This window comes from Ambystoma mexicanum, chromosome 4p (genome assembly GCF_040938575.1).
Source record: "Ambystoma mexicanum isolate Mex_15411 chromosome 4p, UKY_AmexF1_1, whole genome shotgun sequence".
Lineage (NCBI taxonomy): Eukaryota > Metazoa > Chordata > Amphibia > Caudata > Ambystomatidae > Ambystoma > Ambystoma mexicanum.
Genome location: NC_090927.1, coordinates 710081319 through 710095491, shown reverse-complemented (window position 1 = coordinate 710095491; position 14173 = coordinate 710081319). Strand labels below are relative to the sequence as shown.

The 14173-nt window shown below is 47.0% G+C and overlaps 1 protein-coding gene across 8 annotated transcripts in view; it reads right to left on the bottom strand.

Moving 5' to 3' along the window:
• The window catches only part of MYO6 (myosin VI), a 1279197-nt gene that overhangs the window by 131439 nt on the left and 1133585 nt on the right, over nt 1-14173 (bottom strand). For 3 of the 8 annotated variants that reach the window (XM_069606276.1, XM_069606277.1, XM_069606279.1), the window contains exons 29-30: nt 3022-3054; nt 2604-2633 (exon numbers count right to left, since the gene is read on the bottom strand). The exons of 3 other annotated variants lie outside the window; for them this stretch is intronic. In XM_069606276.1, coding sequence (XP_069462377.1) covers nt 2604-2633; nt 3022-3054 — 63 coding nt within the window. The remainder of the gene's footprint in view (nt 1-2603; nt 2634-3021; nt 3055-14173) is intronic. 2 more of the 8 variants (XM_069606278.1, XM_069606281.1) reach the window with 1 other exon arrangement.

Genomic DNA, 14173 nt, shown 5'->3' with positions numbered 1-14173 from the left:
CTGAATACCAGAGAAGGGTCTGAGACCCAAAACTAGAAACGGAAAGCATCAGATGAAATCTACCTTGTTACAGTGGGAGAAGGAAAACCACTGACCACAGAAGGATCTGGGATCCAAACTTAGACATGGAAATCTTTCTCGTAACATTGATAGCAGCACTGACCATCAGAGAAGGGTCTTGGACCATGACACCATATGGGACTTTGTTGAAAACCAGTCAGAGTGGCAAAGTGTGAGTGAAGTTGAAAACACTGAGAAATAAATATATCAAATCATACAAGGAGAAGGGAGTCATTCTCCTGGTTCCAAATTGGGAGTTCTGGTAAAAATTCCAGGGGAAGGGAGTCATCCCCCCTCGTCTTGTGTTGAACTGTGCCAAAAGCAAACCAAAAGAAGGGAGGCATTCTCTTGGTCCTGAACTGAGAGAGCAGATCAAGAAGCCATGGAAAGGGAGTCATTCCCCCTGGCATTGTTGTGAAGTATACCAAATCATACAATGGGAAGGAAGTCATTTCCCCCTGGTAATTTTGATTTGAGAGAACAATCGTTTGAACATTACCCATGAAGAAGGAGAAGGGAGCCATTCTCCTTAAAGAAGGAACTTTTTGTAAGTTTACCTTTTAGTTATGCAGAGTGAGGGATACAAGTAGGTTTTTGACACAGGACGGTGGAATTACATTGACAGACATTCTTACAGACACTTTTAGCACTAGTTTTGAGGCAGGGAACCCCCCTCTTAGAAGTTAGGGATATTAAGGGCCTTTTTCCACACAGAAATAAATGTCTATAACCAAAACTATGCCACCTTTGTGTCAGCTTCCTTCTTTGACACCCTTACATAACTCATATTATATCCATTCCTCGTGTTCCTACAACATGGTTTCTTGTTTAAAAGATTCATGGAACAAATAGTCTTCATCTGTTCCATCTAAGAGAATATTATCCATTAGTGATGATATCAAAAGCAACACTTGGGGCCTAATTCACAGAGATTTTTCCTATGAGGTTTTGACATTACAAAACACTCTGTGAATTAAGCCCTAAATCTATAGTTACCTACTGCAAAAGTCACAGAAATTAGGGGGGGGTGGGCAAAGTTCCATTTATTTTACCCTTTAATCCCCCTGTCTTGCCCTCTTGTAAAAGTACTCTGAAGCTTCCCAATGGTGACAGACATGATGTGGCTATACACAAACTACAATTAAATAAACTTGTTATTTTCTGTATGTCTTTACATATTTAAATCTTAAATGTATCCAAAAGCGAATTATACACAATATCCCATTGCACTTTACTGTTAAATAACTAATGATATCAAAATATATAAACAGTTTTATTCAGATTCATTAGCAGCATGGTAGAATTTTAGGGGGGCGTACAACAGTGTTCGCACCCCCCCCCCCCAATTTATGTGGTGCACCATTTTGTCCCACTCATTTGGCAGAAGCCTCGTTTTACTTTTGATGTCATGTCCCCCCCAAGATTTTCAGCAAAGTTACTCCACTTATTAATAGTAAAATAAATGTATTCAACATACTAAGACAAATTCATTATTCAGTTGAATTAAATTACAGTGCACAGAAATATAGTATATGACTGCAGACAAGGACCGCAGGACCACCCAGTCAGTCTGTTGCTCAGTTTACGTTTGGCCAACAAACCTTACATGGTTTCAAACTTTTGCATTGCAAATACCGGGAAGTGGCTTTAAATGGTAAACCCTGTAAAATCAGTGATAACTACAGATTGCTGTAATAGGAATCTCTTGGGGCTTAGTAAAAATACAGTTAATTTTAATGAGCACACGAATGGCAGACCAGAGCATCTTACATGCACAGAAATATCACCACAATCACGTTTCCAATTAAGGGAAATGTTCATCTCATTATCCTCCAACATTTACTAATGATATAAAATGATCCTATGCTACGTTATGTTGGACTGACCATATATAGGACTTGATTAAGTGACTTAAAACCACTTTCAAAATCTCACAGGGCAACTTCCTCTCATTGCAAGTGAGTTAGACTGAAACCTTGATGTAGTTGCCCGGGACGGTGACCTCACTGCCACTGTACAGAGTTTGGCAATGCAAAAGCATGTACATCACGACTGTGATGGAAGTGAGGGCTATGTAAAAAACAATGCAGTTTACATCAGACGGATAATATGCCCAACATCCCAATATAAATACACAGTCCAGATGTATCTTGGACATATACATTTTTGGACACATTTGGAGAACCCCTACACCAAACATACTACCATCTTGTCACCGAGACTTAACTCCTGTACAGTAGTCCCAAGATGAAAGAAATTCCAGAGAGGTCAAAACCAATATATTCATCCTAGTTACCATAATGCAAAGGTTGCTGTGGAAAGCAGCTACAGAATACATTTCTATTTTTATTTTCATAAAGCACAGAGTCCTATAAGTTATAGATCAATACAAACAAGAAATAGAACATCTACCAAAGGTAGTAAAGTCTAAGAGGAGATAACACATATTAAGAGGATTTAAAGAGGCATGTATAGTCACACACAAACACACAGGTTCTCTTGACAAACATTATAACACTAAAATAAAAATACAAATCCCATACATTGTCAGTTTTGGTCCAGCTCCACTGGCTCTGAAAACAGAATATATTGAGATTAGTTTTAGACTGCCAGCACAAACCGCAAATTGTTATTGCTTTTCCCAACCCTCTGCATTTGATTCAGTCTTTAATTGACTACTGAGAAATTCCATTATGATACTTGGCATTACTTTGTATGATTCCTGATCTTCCTCATTGTTTAAAATAACCTGAAAATGATTCATGGGAAAATTAAGCCAGAATATAAACTTGAGATCACAAATGTTTTATTGGTGTTCACATACTCATTTGCATGTTTTAAAAGTATATTTTACTGATTTGCTTATGATCAGAAAGTGTCTTTGTGGATCAAGGACTTTACACATGCAATCTGTGTAATTAGTTTTTCTGGTCAAATATAAAAAGATTTAACAGTCCTTACTTAGCCGCTACTGGAACTGATTCAGTTTGCAAACTGTAAAATAAACATGTTGGTAAAATATTGTCTTTCCGTGCCATGAAAAAAGGAAAAAGTAAGAGCATATTTAAACCATAAAATGGATCTATTCTTATACAATATACGTTCGACACAATTCATACTATTTGACGTGCACACAAACATAGAACAGTGAAAAAAGTACATAACAAATGTGTCTTAACAATAGTATAGTTTAAAAACCTTTACAAATGGTGGAAACAATGGTTTACAGAACATTATAGATGGGACCTACAACAAACCTAGTTTAGAAATCGGCACATCCAGACATTACTAACTTCCATTGATTCATACTGTCTTTCAGGAAAGGCCATAGACCATCTCAAAAGATATAATTATGTCAGGCTTAAAACTGCCAAAGGAAGAAGTACAAAAGAAATCGAATACTCAGATGTTTATACACTGCTCCGGGATGAAAGAACATACAAACCTTTAAATGGAATGATCAGAGTACCATATATTTAATCAAAACAATTCAATGCCTTCACGTCTGGGAACACTAAATGTTTGCTAGCAAGGCTGACACAAATTTATCGAGCTAGAGGCCACAGAAAAAGGAGAGATTTTCTAAATCTTATTGCAATATAAATAAAATATAAACTTAAAGGCTCAGCAAAAGGACAAATGTACTATTGAAAATAAATCAAAGGAGTGCTCCAATTTGAGTAAGATGTTAATCTGCTTCCAAGAAAAACATTATGAACCTAGTTACCTATGCATTTGTGGGTTTCCTTTCCCGCCATCTCTTTCTCCACGTTGGCCTGACTGATCAGGCACTTTACATGGAGCTGGGCTGTCCATGAACAGTTAGGATCACAAATTGATCAACCACGCCCAAGATGACTCTGGTGTTCACACTTATATTCAGCAGGAATTAATCAGTGTTACTGTTTTTAGTGTAAACTGTGAGTAATTTCACATGTCTACAAATTGGGTACTTTTTTGCAGTGGTCACCCTCAAGGTATTGTAATTTAGAAACATCGGTGGCACTCCATCAAACACCAATAACATATACAGTGCTTCAAACAACATGTTTCAATATACTTATTTAAAGATTCGTTTTCCGTGAAGTAATCAAAGAGAAAAAGGTGAGGCGTGCAATTGCTTGACGCGATTCTGAGAATTTTGTGGAGGGATAAAATAACAGCTGTCAACAGGCATATCCTTCATGTCTCAAATGTCCTCTGGGAAGACATTAGTTCTCACTCATAAGATACACTTTGTGCTGTTATCTTTTTAACTCGCAGCAAGCAGTAGAAACCTCTGTGCCTTTTCACACTGTAATACAGCTAAAGCACTTCCCAAGATGTCAATCCTATTGCAAACTGTAGGGCACATGTCTTCTGGCTGTGATTGTAAAAGAACGTATGTAACTCCTTCTGCCTGCCATAAATGACAAGCAACGGAAGGAAAGATACACCCACAGAATAAAAGGTACAAGCCTATCTTTACATGGCTAAACATTCAGGCGATGTTGGTAACTTATTAAATGGATTAGTAGCTATATTTTGATGTAATTCCTTTCAAATCACTGCAACGTGTAACAATGTATTTTGGTATAGTGAAATAAATAAATAACTTCAATCAGAAATACACAGCACAAATGTGTGCTTTTGAAATGATCAGAAACCATATCATGGCTAACAGACCCCAAAAATCTCAAGAGGATTAGTTTCCCTTTTCCCTTCAGCATACAGGTTTAGAGTTTTAGCGGACAGAGTAGCGTCTATTATCCCAAGACACTACTGCAGGGATGTAAAACAAAAAAAACACTGGTCCATTAGCAGCAGTAAAATGATAGTACCTAACATCCATTGCTTTAAGTGTGAATAATCACACGCTTCAGTGATGCTGCAAAGAGATAGTAAGTCTATGACATAAAATAAAATTGCATTTCTTTTCATAGGACTGTATGCTTATGATCAATCCATGTCACTTCATGCAATTTACATTTATGAGAGTTTTGGTTTTTAAATTATAGATCGTTTTTTTTCCCCATTGAGTGCACTTTGAGTCCAAAAACACAATCACAGACACAGCTTGACATTGGTATGTCAGTTACTGCAACTGGCTGCTGACTTGTACTTTTTATGAAAGGCTGGGAAAAACTGCCACCATGCCCCCAGTACCGAGACCCGAAAAAGGAGTTGGTTTCAAAGGTCCTATTAAAGAAGCGCACATAATGATAATGATGTGTTATCTATAGCACCTTAATCCAAAGCGCTTTACAGAGCACATATTTGCATACAATATCACCCAACCGAAATCGGTACTCATTTATCGACCTCGGAAGGATGAAGGGCTGAGTTGGCCTTGCCGGGATTCACCTGCGACCTGCAGATCACGCTCAGATCACAGCAGCGAGCGCTTAACCCGATGAGCTATCTTACCGGCGGTGATACATAAGACAATGTAAGGTGTTAGTATGCTTGCAAAACTAAATAATATTAGGTGTTAAGATGATTGCTTCACGTATCAGGGTAAAATGTGAGGGAGGGACCCATGGGGCTCTTAAACGAGGCCTCAAAAGAACAGGGACTCCCCTTTTTGCTTCAAAGCGAGATTCCAACAAGCTGATCAGTGTTCCCGAAGTTCTACACAATCCAACTCAGGTAGCAGGTATTTTCTTCATCACGGAAGGCATCCAGTGCTCCAGATAAGATTTTGAAGTGGGAGTATTTTACTCCCTATTTCTTAAAGTTAGGAGTAAAATGATCTTGTAGGTATTTCTAAGTGAGTAAAAATAAGTTTTAACTGGGAAACGGAACTGTTTTTATAATAATTATTTCTTTGCACCTAGTCATTCATACACATTAAAAGATACATGTTCACTTCTTTCGATCAGGAAGTAATACTAGCAATGTCTTCTTGTGGTACTACGTGCACTGCTGGTCCAAACATTCATGGAGCTGTGTGAGTGAAAGCAAGGGCACATGGTCATATAGGTTTGTTTCTCATTTTGTGTTGGGAGTATTTTTACTCCCCGTTTTATTTTTTGGGAGTATTTGCCTATTTTTACAGAGTAAAAGTGTCTGATACACCCCTTATCTGTAGGGCTGAAGGCATCCGTTCCCATTTTAGGGTTTCTGGTGAAAGGATCATCTCGCTCTATGCCTCTTTTTTGGGTTTCCAAAGGCCGCAGACCCTGGCCCCCTGGCAGAGCAGTGTCTCTGGGGTCTTTCTGACCGCTACCCCCTAAGCTTATTCCATATGCTTTTCTACTGGTAGACCACCGAAAGCTGGCCGCCAGGCTGGGCACAGGATTGGCACTAGTAGGATGGTCTGTTGTGCTCTGGTGGGGTTCAGTGGGAAAGCATGGCCCTGCGTTCAATAATCTACCCACTTCATTTCTTGTTTTCCCTCCTGCCGTTCACTGTTATGGCTGAACCTAGGAATGCCACCTTACACAGAGGCGCAGAAGCACTATCTTGTCCTCCACCCATCTCGGTGCTCTCCCCTGGACTATGATGACCCTCTGGAATCTCCAAATGCTAGCTGCCAGGTAGGTGTCACCTTCTCTACTTTGTGGATAATGGTTCAGCTCTAACGTATTCCTAGTTGAGCAATCTCTCCTCTATCCTTTTAAGGCCTCTATTCACCTCCTCCTGCCCACAATACTCTCTCCTCTGATGGTATCTCACTTCTCACTATGATCCTCTCCAGCCTCCAAGACTTCTCCTTCATCATGCCAATCCTCACCTCCTAGATCTTGACTCTCCCTAAGACACATTTCCAATCCAATCTCCTTCACCACTCTCCTCCGATTTCCTCTTCCTGGCAACAATGCGGTCTTCTCAGATGGTAATTCACCTTCTCATCCTACAGTACTCCTCTCTCCTTCGAATCACCAACACTATCCTCCACCTCCTGTACAACTCTCCCATCCTAGATGGCATATCACTCCCTCCTCTATTGCCATTGCTCCATACAGATAAGCTCTCTCTACTGCAGAAAAGTCCTCTTTCCAGAAAGTACGTCTCACTTCCTTCTCCATATAACATCCCTATGTCACTGCTCCCAAGCTATTCCTTTCTCTGTTGCCATCAAGCCTGGGTGTCCCTCCTGATCCGCACTACTATTCCCTTACTATCCCAAATGATCCTCCTTCAAACCAATCTCTCTGCCACCATGCTTCTGACACCTTACCATACACCAGAATCTTCTCCTTCCAGTCTCTGATGATGGGCTTTCCTCTCTCACGGTCTCCAGGACAAGGGTTTTCCAGAGTAAACTCTTCTCCTCCTACCTGTTCTCCCACGGATAGACAGTGGCTGACTCAGCTGGTTTTCTTTGAAATACTGGTGACTGACAACTGGGCTATGTGTCGTGGGCTTCTCTGTGATTGGGTGATGTCTTTAGTGTTATGTGGGTTGAAAAGTGCTGGGAATGAAAAGGTCTGCCGCCATCTTTCATTGAATAGCTGATCTGGACATGTGTGTGCATTTTCCCATACCCCCAAACTCCCAGAGCCCCTGCATCCATTGCCTGCTCCATCTCATGCCTCTCTATTTCTATTTCCCCAGTGTATGAATACAGACTCTCAAAACCATTTGGCAAGCCTAGGTGGTTCTCTGCAGTGTTTATAATGTATTTATCAGTGGGGATTTACAACTTTGTACATTCTGCAACAGTCACCAGAAAGGGAGAATAGGCTGGGCGTGTTTTCTTGTATACAACGCAAGTCAGTTTCTCTCCATCTGCGTGACATTTTGTACCCGATGGACCCAACTCTGGGTCATGGGCATGGCTCACAATGAATAATATTTCCTTTGGCCCTGCGTGAAGTGAGAACATGCATTCCCTAGCTCACATGTGACTCTGAAGTGTTGCTGCTGTTATCTGAGTGTTGAAGGGTTTATTTTCTATTCTAGAGCATTGGGTTTAGTTAGAGGAAGCTTCGGGCACCCCCATATTAATGTGGTTTCATGTTCTGGCTCTCTCTGTTCCTAGACTCCTGGGGTTCGAAATGAGATGCTCCTAGGGGTTGAGGACGACTGCCTGTGGCTGGTGCTTGCCCAAAGGAATGGGACTTCGTCACAGGTGCTACTATTTTTTGTAGCACTGGCCTCAATGCCAGGAGAAGCGCAAAATGAATGGCAGCTAAAAGCCACCCACATTGGGAGATTTTCAGAGGGAAGATTCAGTGCACACTAAACCACTTAAATGCAGCACCCAAAAATTGATGGACAGTACCAAAGGCCCTGGCAGAAGGACACAAATAAAAGTGTGTTGCAAATTAATACAATTGAAATTGGAAATGACTAAAACAACTTGACACAAGAGAGAATTAGTATGGTGGATGAACTTTGTCGTGGGAAAATTACAGATTATTACGTGGCCGAGGTGGCTGCCCAGGGACCTATAATAATACTGAGTGAGGACCCTGTTGAAAGCACACCACATAATTCTGCTTCTATAAACAATAACAACTTGCTTTAAGGGGTTTGCTATTCTTTGCAAAAATAAATAATTGTATTGATCAAATTTATGCACCCGAGTTGATGGATGACCCCAGTTGTGATCAAAATAGGTTAAATGTGCATGATGAAGTGACTGAGCCAGTCGATGTGCGACTATCGGCTTCTCCTATTCTTTTTGCCGAAACACCTACTGTAAACTGCACTCCCGTGGACTGTAGCCCGGTATCTCTTGACAAAGTACACCTGGGTACACTACAATATATGGTAAAGAACCTGCTAAAATTATGTAGCAGGATCTATGAGGAAATTGGTGCACAGAGATTACTGTTGGAAGGACTGGACCCCATACGGGCCAAGCCCCGTTGGGCAAACCTGAAGAAGCCAAACTCGTGTCAGAAAGGCACAGTGGATCTGTAAATCCAATGAGCTGCTTGGAAATTGTAACAAATGGAAGGAACAAGATACTTACCTGTAACTGTTGTTCTCCAGCATGGGTCTGGCATGGATTCACATGCTCATGAATATTCCCCGTCGTCAGGCCGGGAATCCTCGGTATAGAAAAAAATCAGTATCAGTTTCGTTTCTGATCTGTCTTTCTCAGTAGTAACCAATCACTGGTCTCTGGGTCATACTGCCCCGAGCCAATGACTGCCCTCTCCCCAAGCCCTGCCTCTGGCAGCCATCCTCAGATTTGGTAGCACGTAAAGTGGCAGTATGACCAAGTGAAGAGCCGCAGAGGGGTCCATGCCAGACCCATGCTGGAGAAAAACAGTTACAGGTAAGTAACTTGTTCCTTCTCCAGCATGGGGTCTGGCATGGATTCACATGCTCATGAATATAAGAATACATAGCAGTATACACATGCACAACCACGGGAGTTGGCAACAGGCACAACATTAAGCAATACAAAAAACTCAACATTAAGCATCTCTTACCTCCTTCACCAGGCTCACCTTAAGCGAACAGGTTGCGCAGCACTGCTTGGCTGACCCTGGACTCCTCCCCGGAGTCCCGATCGACGCAGTAGAATCTCGTGAAGGTGTGTGTCGACCTCCACGTCGCAGCCCTGCAGATGTCGAGCAGGGGCACACCAAATAGGAACGCTGTGGTAGCAGCGATCGCTCTGGTCAAGTGAGCTCTCGGACGGCCGGGCAGCGGTCGGTTTGCCAACCGGTGACAGTGCATGATGCAGCCGGAGAGCCATCTGGAAATGGAAGCCTTTGAGAGAGCATTCCCTTGATTCACAGGACTAAAGTTTACAAATAGCTGTGATGTCTTCCGAAAACTCTTCGTGCGTTCCACCTAGAACTTCAGCGCTCTAGCTACGTCCAGCGAGTGCAGAGTCCTCTTCTCAGCCGGTGACGAAGGCGACGGGAAGAAAACTGGCAACACCAACGGTTCGTTGAGGTGGAAGTCCGACGGCACCTTGGGCATGAAGGAGGGGTGTGTCCTCAGCACCACCCTCGTGTCGTGAAAAGTCAAGTATGGTGGCTTGCAAGATATGGCCTGGATCTCTCCCACTCGTTGTGCGGAGGTGATGGCCACGAGAAATGCTGTCTTCCACGACAGAAACTTCAACGGTGCCGAATGCATAGGCTCAAATGCGGCCCCCAAGAGCCTGGTCAGCACCACTTTGAGCTCCCACGCCGGGGCAGGGGCCTTCATCGGCGGGAATGATCGGAACAATCCTTTCATAAATTCCTTCACCAGCCGATGAGACTACAAGGACGCCCGTCCCGTAGTTCTGGTGTATCGTGAGATGGCGGCCAGATGTATCTTGATGGAAGCGTGAGCTAGTCCAGCCTTGGCCAATGACCGTAGGTACGGCAATACTTGAGGGGCCGTAATCCGCAGAGGGTTAATCTTCTGTGCACGGCACCAGACAGAGAACCTCTTCCATTTATGTCCATAGCACTTGAGAGTTGAGGACGCCCTGGCCTTTGCAAGAACCTCTCTGCAGTCAGCTGGGATGTCATACCCTCCAAACTCTAGTAATGCAGGAGCCAGGCCTGCAAGTTCAGTGACTCTGGGTTGTGAGAGAAGATCTGCGTCTGTCGGCAGCTTGACTGGTGTGGACGCTGACAAGTCCAGAAGGTCCGGGAACCAGATCTGTCCTGGCCACACCGGTGCGATGAGGATCATCCTGCACCGGTACCTCCTGAGCTGGTTGATGAGCCAGAGCAGCAACGGCAACGGAGGGAACGTATAAAGAAATAGGCCGTCCCAGGGGAACAAGAAAACATCGCCCTATGCTCCTCAGCTGGGGGAACCTGCTGGCGAACCTCCGGCACTTGGAGTTTGTCGCCGTCGCGAAGAGATCGATCTGGGGTTCGCCCCATCGTCGGAAGAGTCGATCCACTTGATCCTGGTGTAGTTCCCACTCGTGGCACGAGCGCAGCTCTCTGCTGAGTGAGTCGGCGATGGTATTTTTTATTCCTGCCAGATGAAAAGGCACCAGAAACATCCCTTGGGCGACGGCCCAATGCCACAGATCGTGGGCTTCCTTGGATAGGGCAGGGGATCTGGTTCCGCCCTGCTTCCGGATGTAGAACATTGTGGTGGTGTTGTCGGTGAAGATCCTCACCACCTTGCCCTTGAGGGATTGAAGAAAAGACCCGAGGGCCCAGAACACTGCACGGAGCTCCAAGATCTTGATGTGGAGGGACTTCTCCTCCGGGAGCCAAAGGCCTCTCGCGTGAAGATCTCCGGAGTGCGCTCCCCAACCTTCCAGGGAGGCATCCGTCGTCACCGTCACCTGGTGAGCTGGGGTCTGAAAATCTGTGCCCGCCGACAGATAAAGCGGGTACCCCACCACCGGATTGCCTGACGGAACGTCTCGTTGAGTGGGATCCTGTCCTCGAAGCTGCCCGTCGACTGGACCCAGCGGGCGTCAAGGAACTCTTGTAAGGGGCGCATCTGGAGCCTGCAAAGGCGCACCAGATAAATGCAGGAGGACATCATCCAGAGGAGGGACTTGATAGATCTTACTCAGGCTATGTCCGTGGCCAGCAGACGCTGCACCTTGCCCAGGATGGTCCTAGTCCTTTCCTCCGACGGCAAGGCCAGCCGCTCCACTGTGTCGAGCTTGGCTCCCAGAAACAGGGCGACTTGCGACGGGACCAGGTGGGATTTTGGAAAGTTGATGGAGAACCCCAGGTCCGTGAGCAGCTGGACGGTCTTCACAGTGTGCTCCACGGCGAGCTCCCTTGTCCTTGCCAGTCGTCCAGGTAGGGGTAGACGTGGATCCCCTGCAGGCGCAGCCGCGCCGCCACCGGTGCGAGGCACTTGGTGAACACCCTGGGTGCCGACTTCAATCCGAACGGGAGGGCCTTGAACTGGTAGTGCCGCCCTTGGACCACGAACCTGAGGAACTTTCGGTGTCTTTTTAGAATGGGGATGTGGAAGTACGCATCCTCCAAGTCCAACGACGACAGGAAATCGCCCTCCTCCAGCTGTCCCAGCAGGTGCTGGAGAGTGACCATCCGGAACTTCTGTGCCTTGATGCACTTTTTCAGTCGTCGCAGGTCCAGGATGGGACGCCATCGTCCTGTCTTCTTTACGAGGAAGTACCTTGAGTAAACTCCGGAGCCCCGAAGCCTCTTTGGGACGAGCTCGATGGCACCTTTCTTGAGCATCGCCCTTAATTCCAACAGTAGCTGAAGGACGTGATTTTCCTTCCTGGCCACGGGTGGAACGCGAGGGCACTTCTTCTGGAACTCGAGGGCGTGCCCTTGGCCCAGGGCGTCCAGCACCCACCCAACGGTCGGTGGAGATGGACTCCCACCCGCTGATGAACCTCGTCAGCCGGCCTCCCACCGGGGTGCTTCGGCGGGGGCCCGACCCCACGGACGGTTCAATCTTGCATGGAGGCCGCCTTGCCTCCTTGACCTCCCTGTTGACGACGATGGGCACCACCTGACTTGCCGCGTCCCCTGTAGGCCTCCTGAGACGAAGATCTTGCCGCTTGGCGGTACGTCGAGGAACCACTGCCGTATCCCTTGGAGGCACCTTGTCTGCCTCCGGAGCTCCGAAAGGACGGCCGTCGTTGTTGGAGCACTCCCAGTTCCCGGGCAGCCTCTGTGTCTGTCTTGATAGCCTGAAGGGACTCATCAACCGCCTTCCCAAACAGGTTGTTCCCGTCGAAGGGCATGTCCAAAACTTTGGTTTGTACGTCCTGGCGGAAATCCGTCGCCTTGAGCCATCCTCGTCGTCTCAGGCAAACGCTGTTGCCCAACTGATGGAAACCGGTGTCGGCGATGACGGTTGCCACCGTGATGGCGTGGTCCGAAGCAATCTCACCTTCCTGTAAGATTTCAAGGGCCTCAGCCCTTTTGGCGTCCGGAAAGAAGTCCAATAGAGGGGCGATTTTGAACCACAACTCCATGTCGTAGCGGGCTACGATAGCCAGGGCGTTGGCCCCCTTGATAGTCGTCGCTGCGGATGAGATGACCCGTCGTCCCATCGTGTCCAGCTTCCTGCCCTCGCCGTCCGGCGGGGAAGTTGATGTCGAGGCCGATGTCCCCCCAGCTGTCTTCTTTGCCGCCGCAGAGACGACTGAATCCGGGGTAGGTTGCGCCCGAAGGCACAAGGGGGCAGCGTCGGGGACCCGGTACTTCTTCTCGTACCGGTCCCTCTTTGCAGGCGCCGTGGCAGGGTTCTTGAGGAGGGCGAGCCCCTCATCCCAGATGTCATCAAGAAGTGGTACGGCGAGGACCGTCTTCCTTTTAGCCTCGCGCCGTTGGTAAAGGAACCCTTCCTTCTTCTCTTCTGGGCAGAGCTGGAAGAGCTCGGATGCCCTGGAAATCATGGCATGGAAGGATCCAATCTCGTCGGGCGGGGATGCCCGAGCAGGGGGCGACGGGGGACACGTCCCATAGTCGCCTCCGTCGTCATCTGTACCTGTCTTAGCCGTGTCCGTGCCTGTATCATCCCCGTGGGTAGTAGACCGGGGGGGAAGGCAGAGCAGGCCGCAGAGGTGGGAGAGGTGGCGGAGGATGCGTCCTCCTCTTCTTATGCGGTGGACTTTCAGAAGGCCCTGGCTCCGGTTCCCCCCTCGGGTCCGGCTCAGGTATCTCCGTCGGGGGGAGGGGCAACATTGTCCTTATCTCAGAGCATAAGGACTGAATCGCTGACAAAATGGCTGCCAAAGTGTCCTGCGGCACCGGAAACGACGGGCGCGAGGGCTCTTGAGGAACCTCGTCGGCGACACCGTCGCTCTCGTCGTCGCCCTCGTCGGGATCCCTCCTGATGGGCTGGGCCTCCTCCACGACTTCGATGAGCTCTTCTTCAGAGGTCGTGTCCGTATCCACGATGGCCACCTGCCCCTCCCCCTCCTTTTCCAACGGGGACTTCGTGGGGGTCTTCTCGATGGGCCTGAAAGACGACTCCCTCCGCGGTGGCAGGGTGACTCTGGATCCTGAGGTCGCCTCCACTGGCGTAGCCTCCACAGGCTGAGCCAGGGCCGCTGCGACATCCTCAATCGAGGTCTTAGCAAGGGTGAATTAAGGCCATTGTCACCTTCTGTACGCCTGGGGCCTTCACCTTGGGGGTAGGGTCCGAGCCTCGCTCCCCCTCTGCCGGAATCTTCGAGATCGACCGGGGCCTCTCCAGAAACTTCGCCGGGTTCTCAGACTTCTTCTTACCCGAGCCAGAGCATTGGCTCGTGGTTGATGGCGCC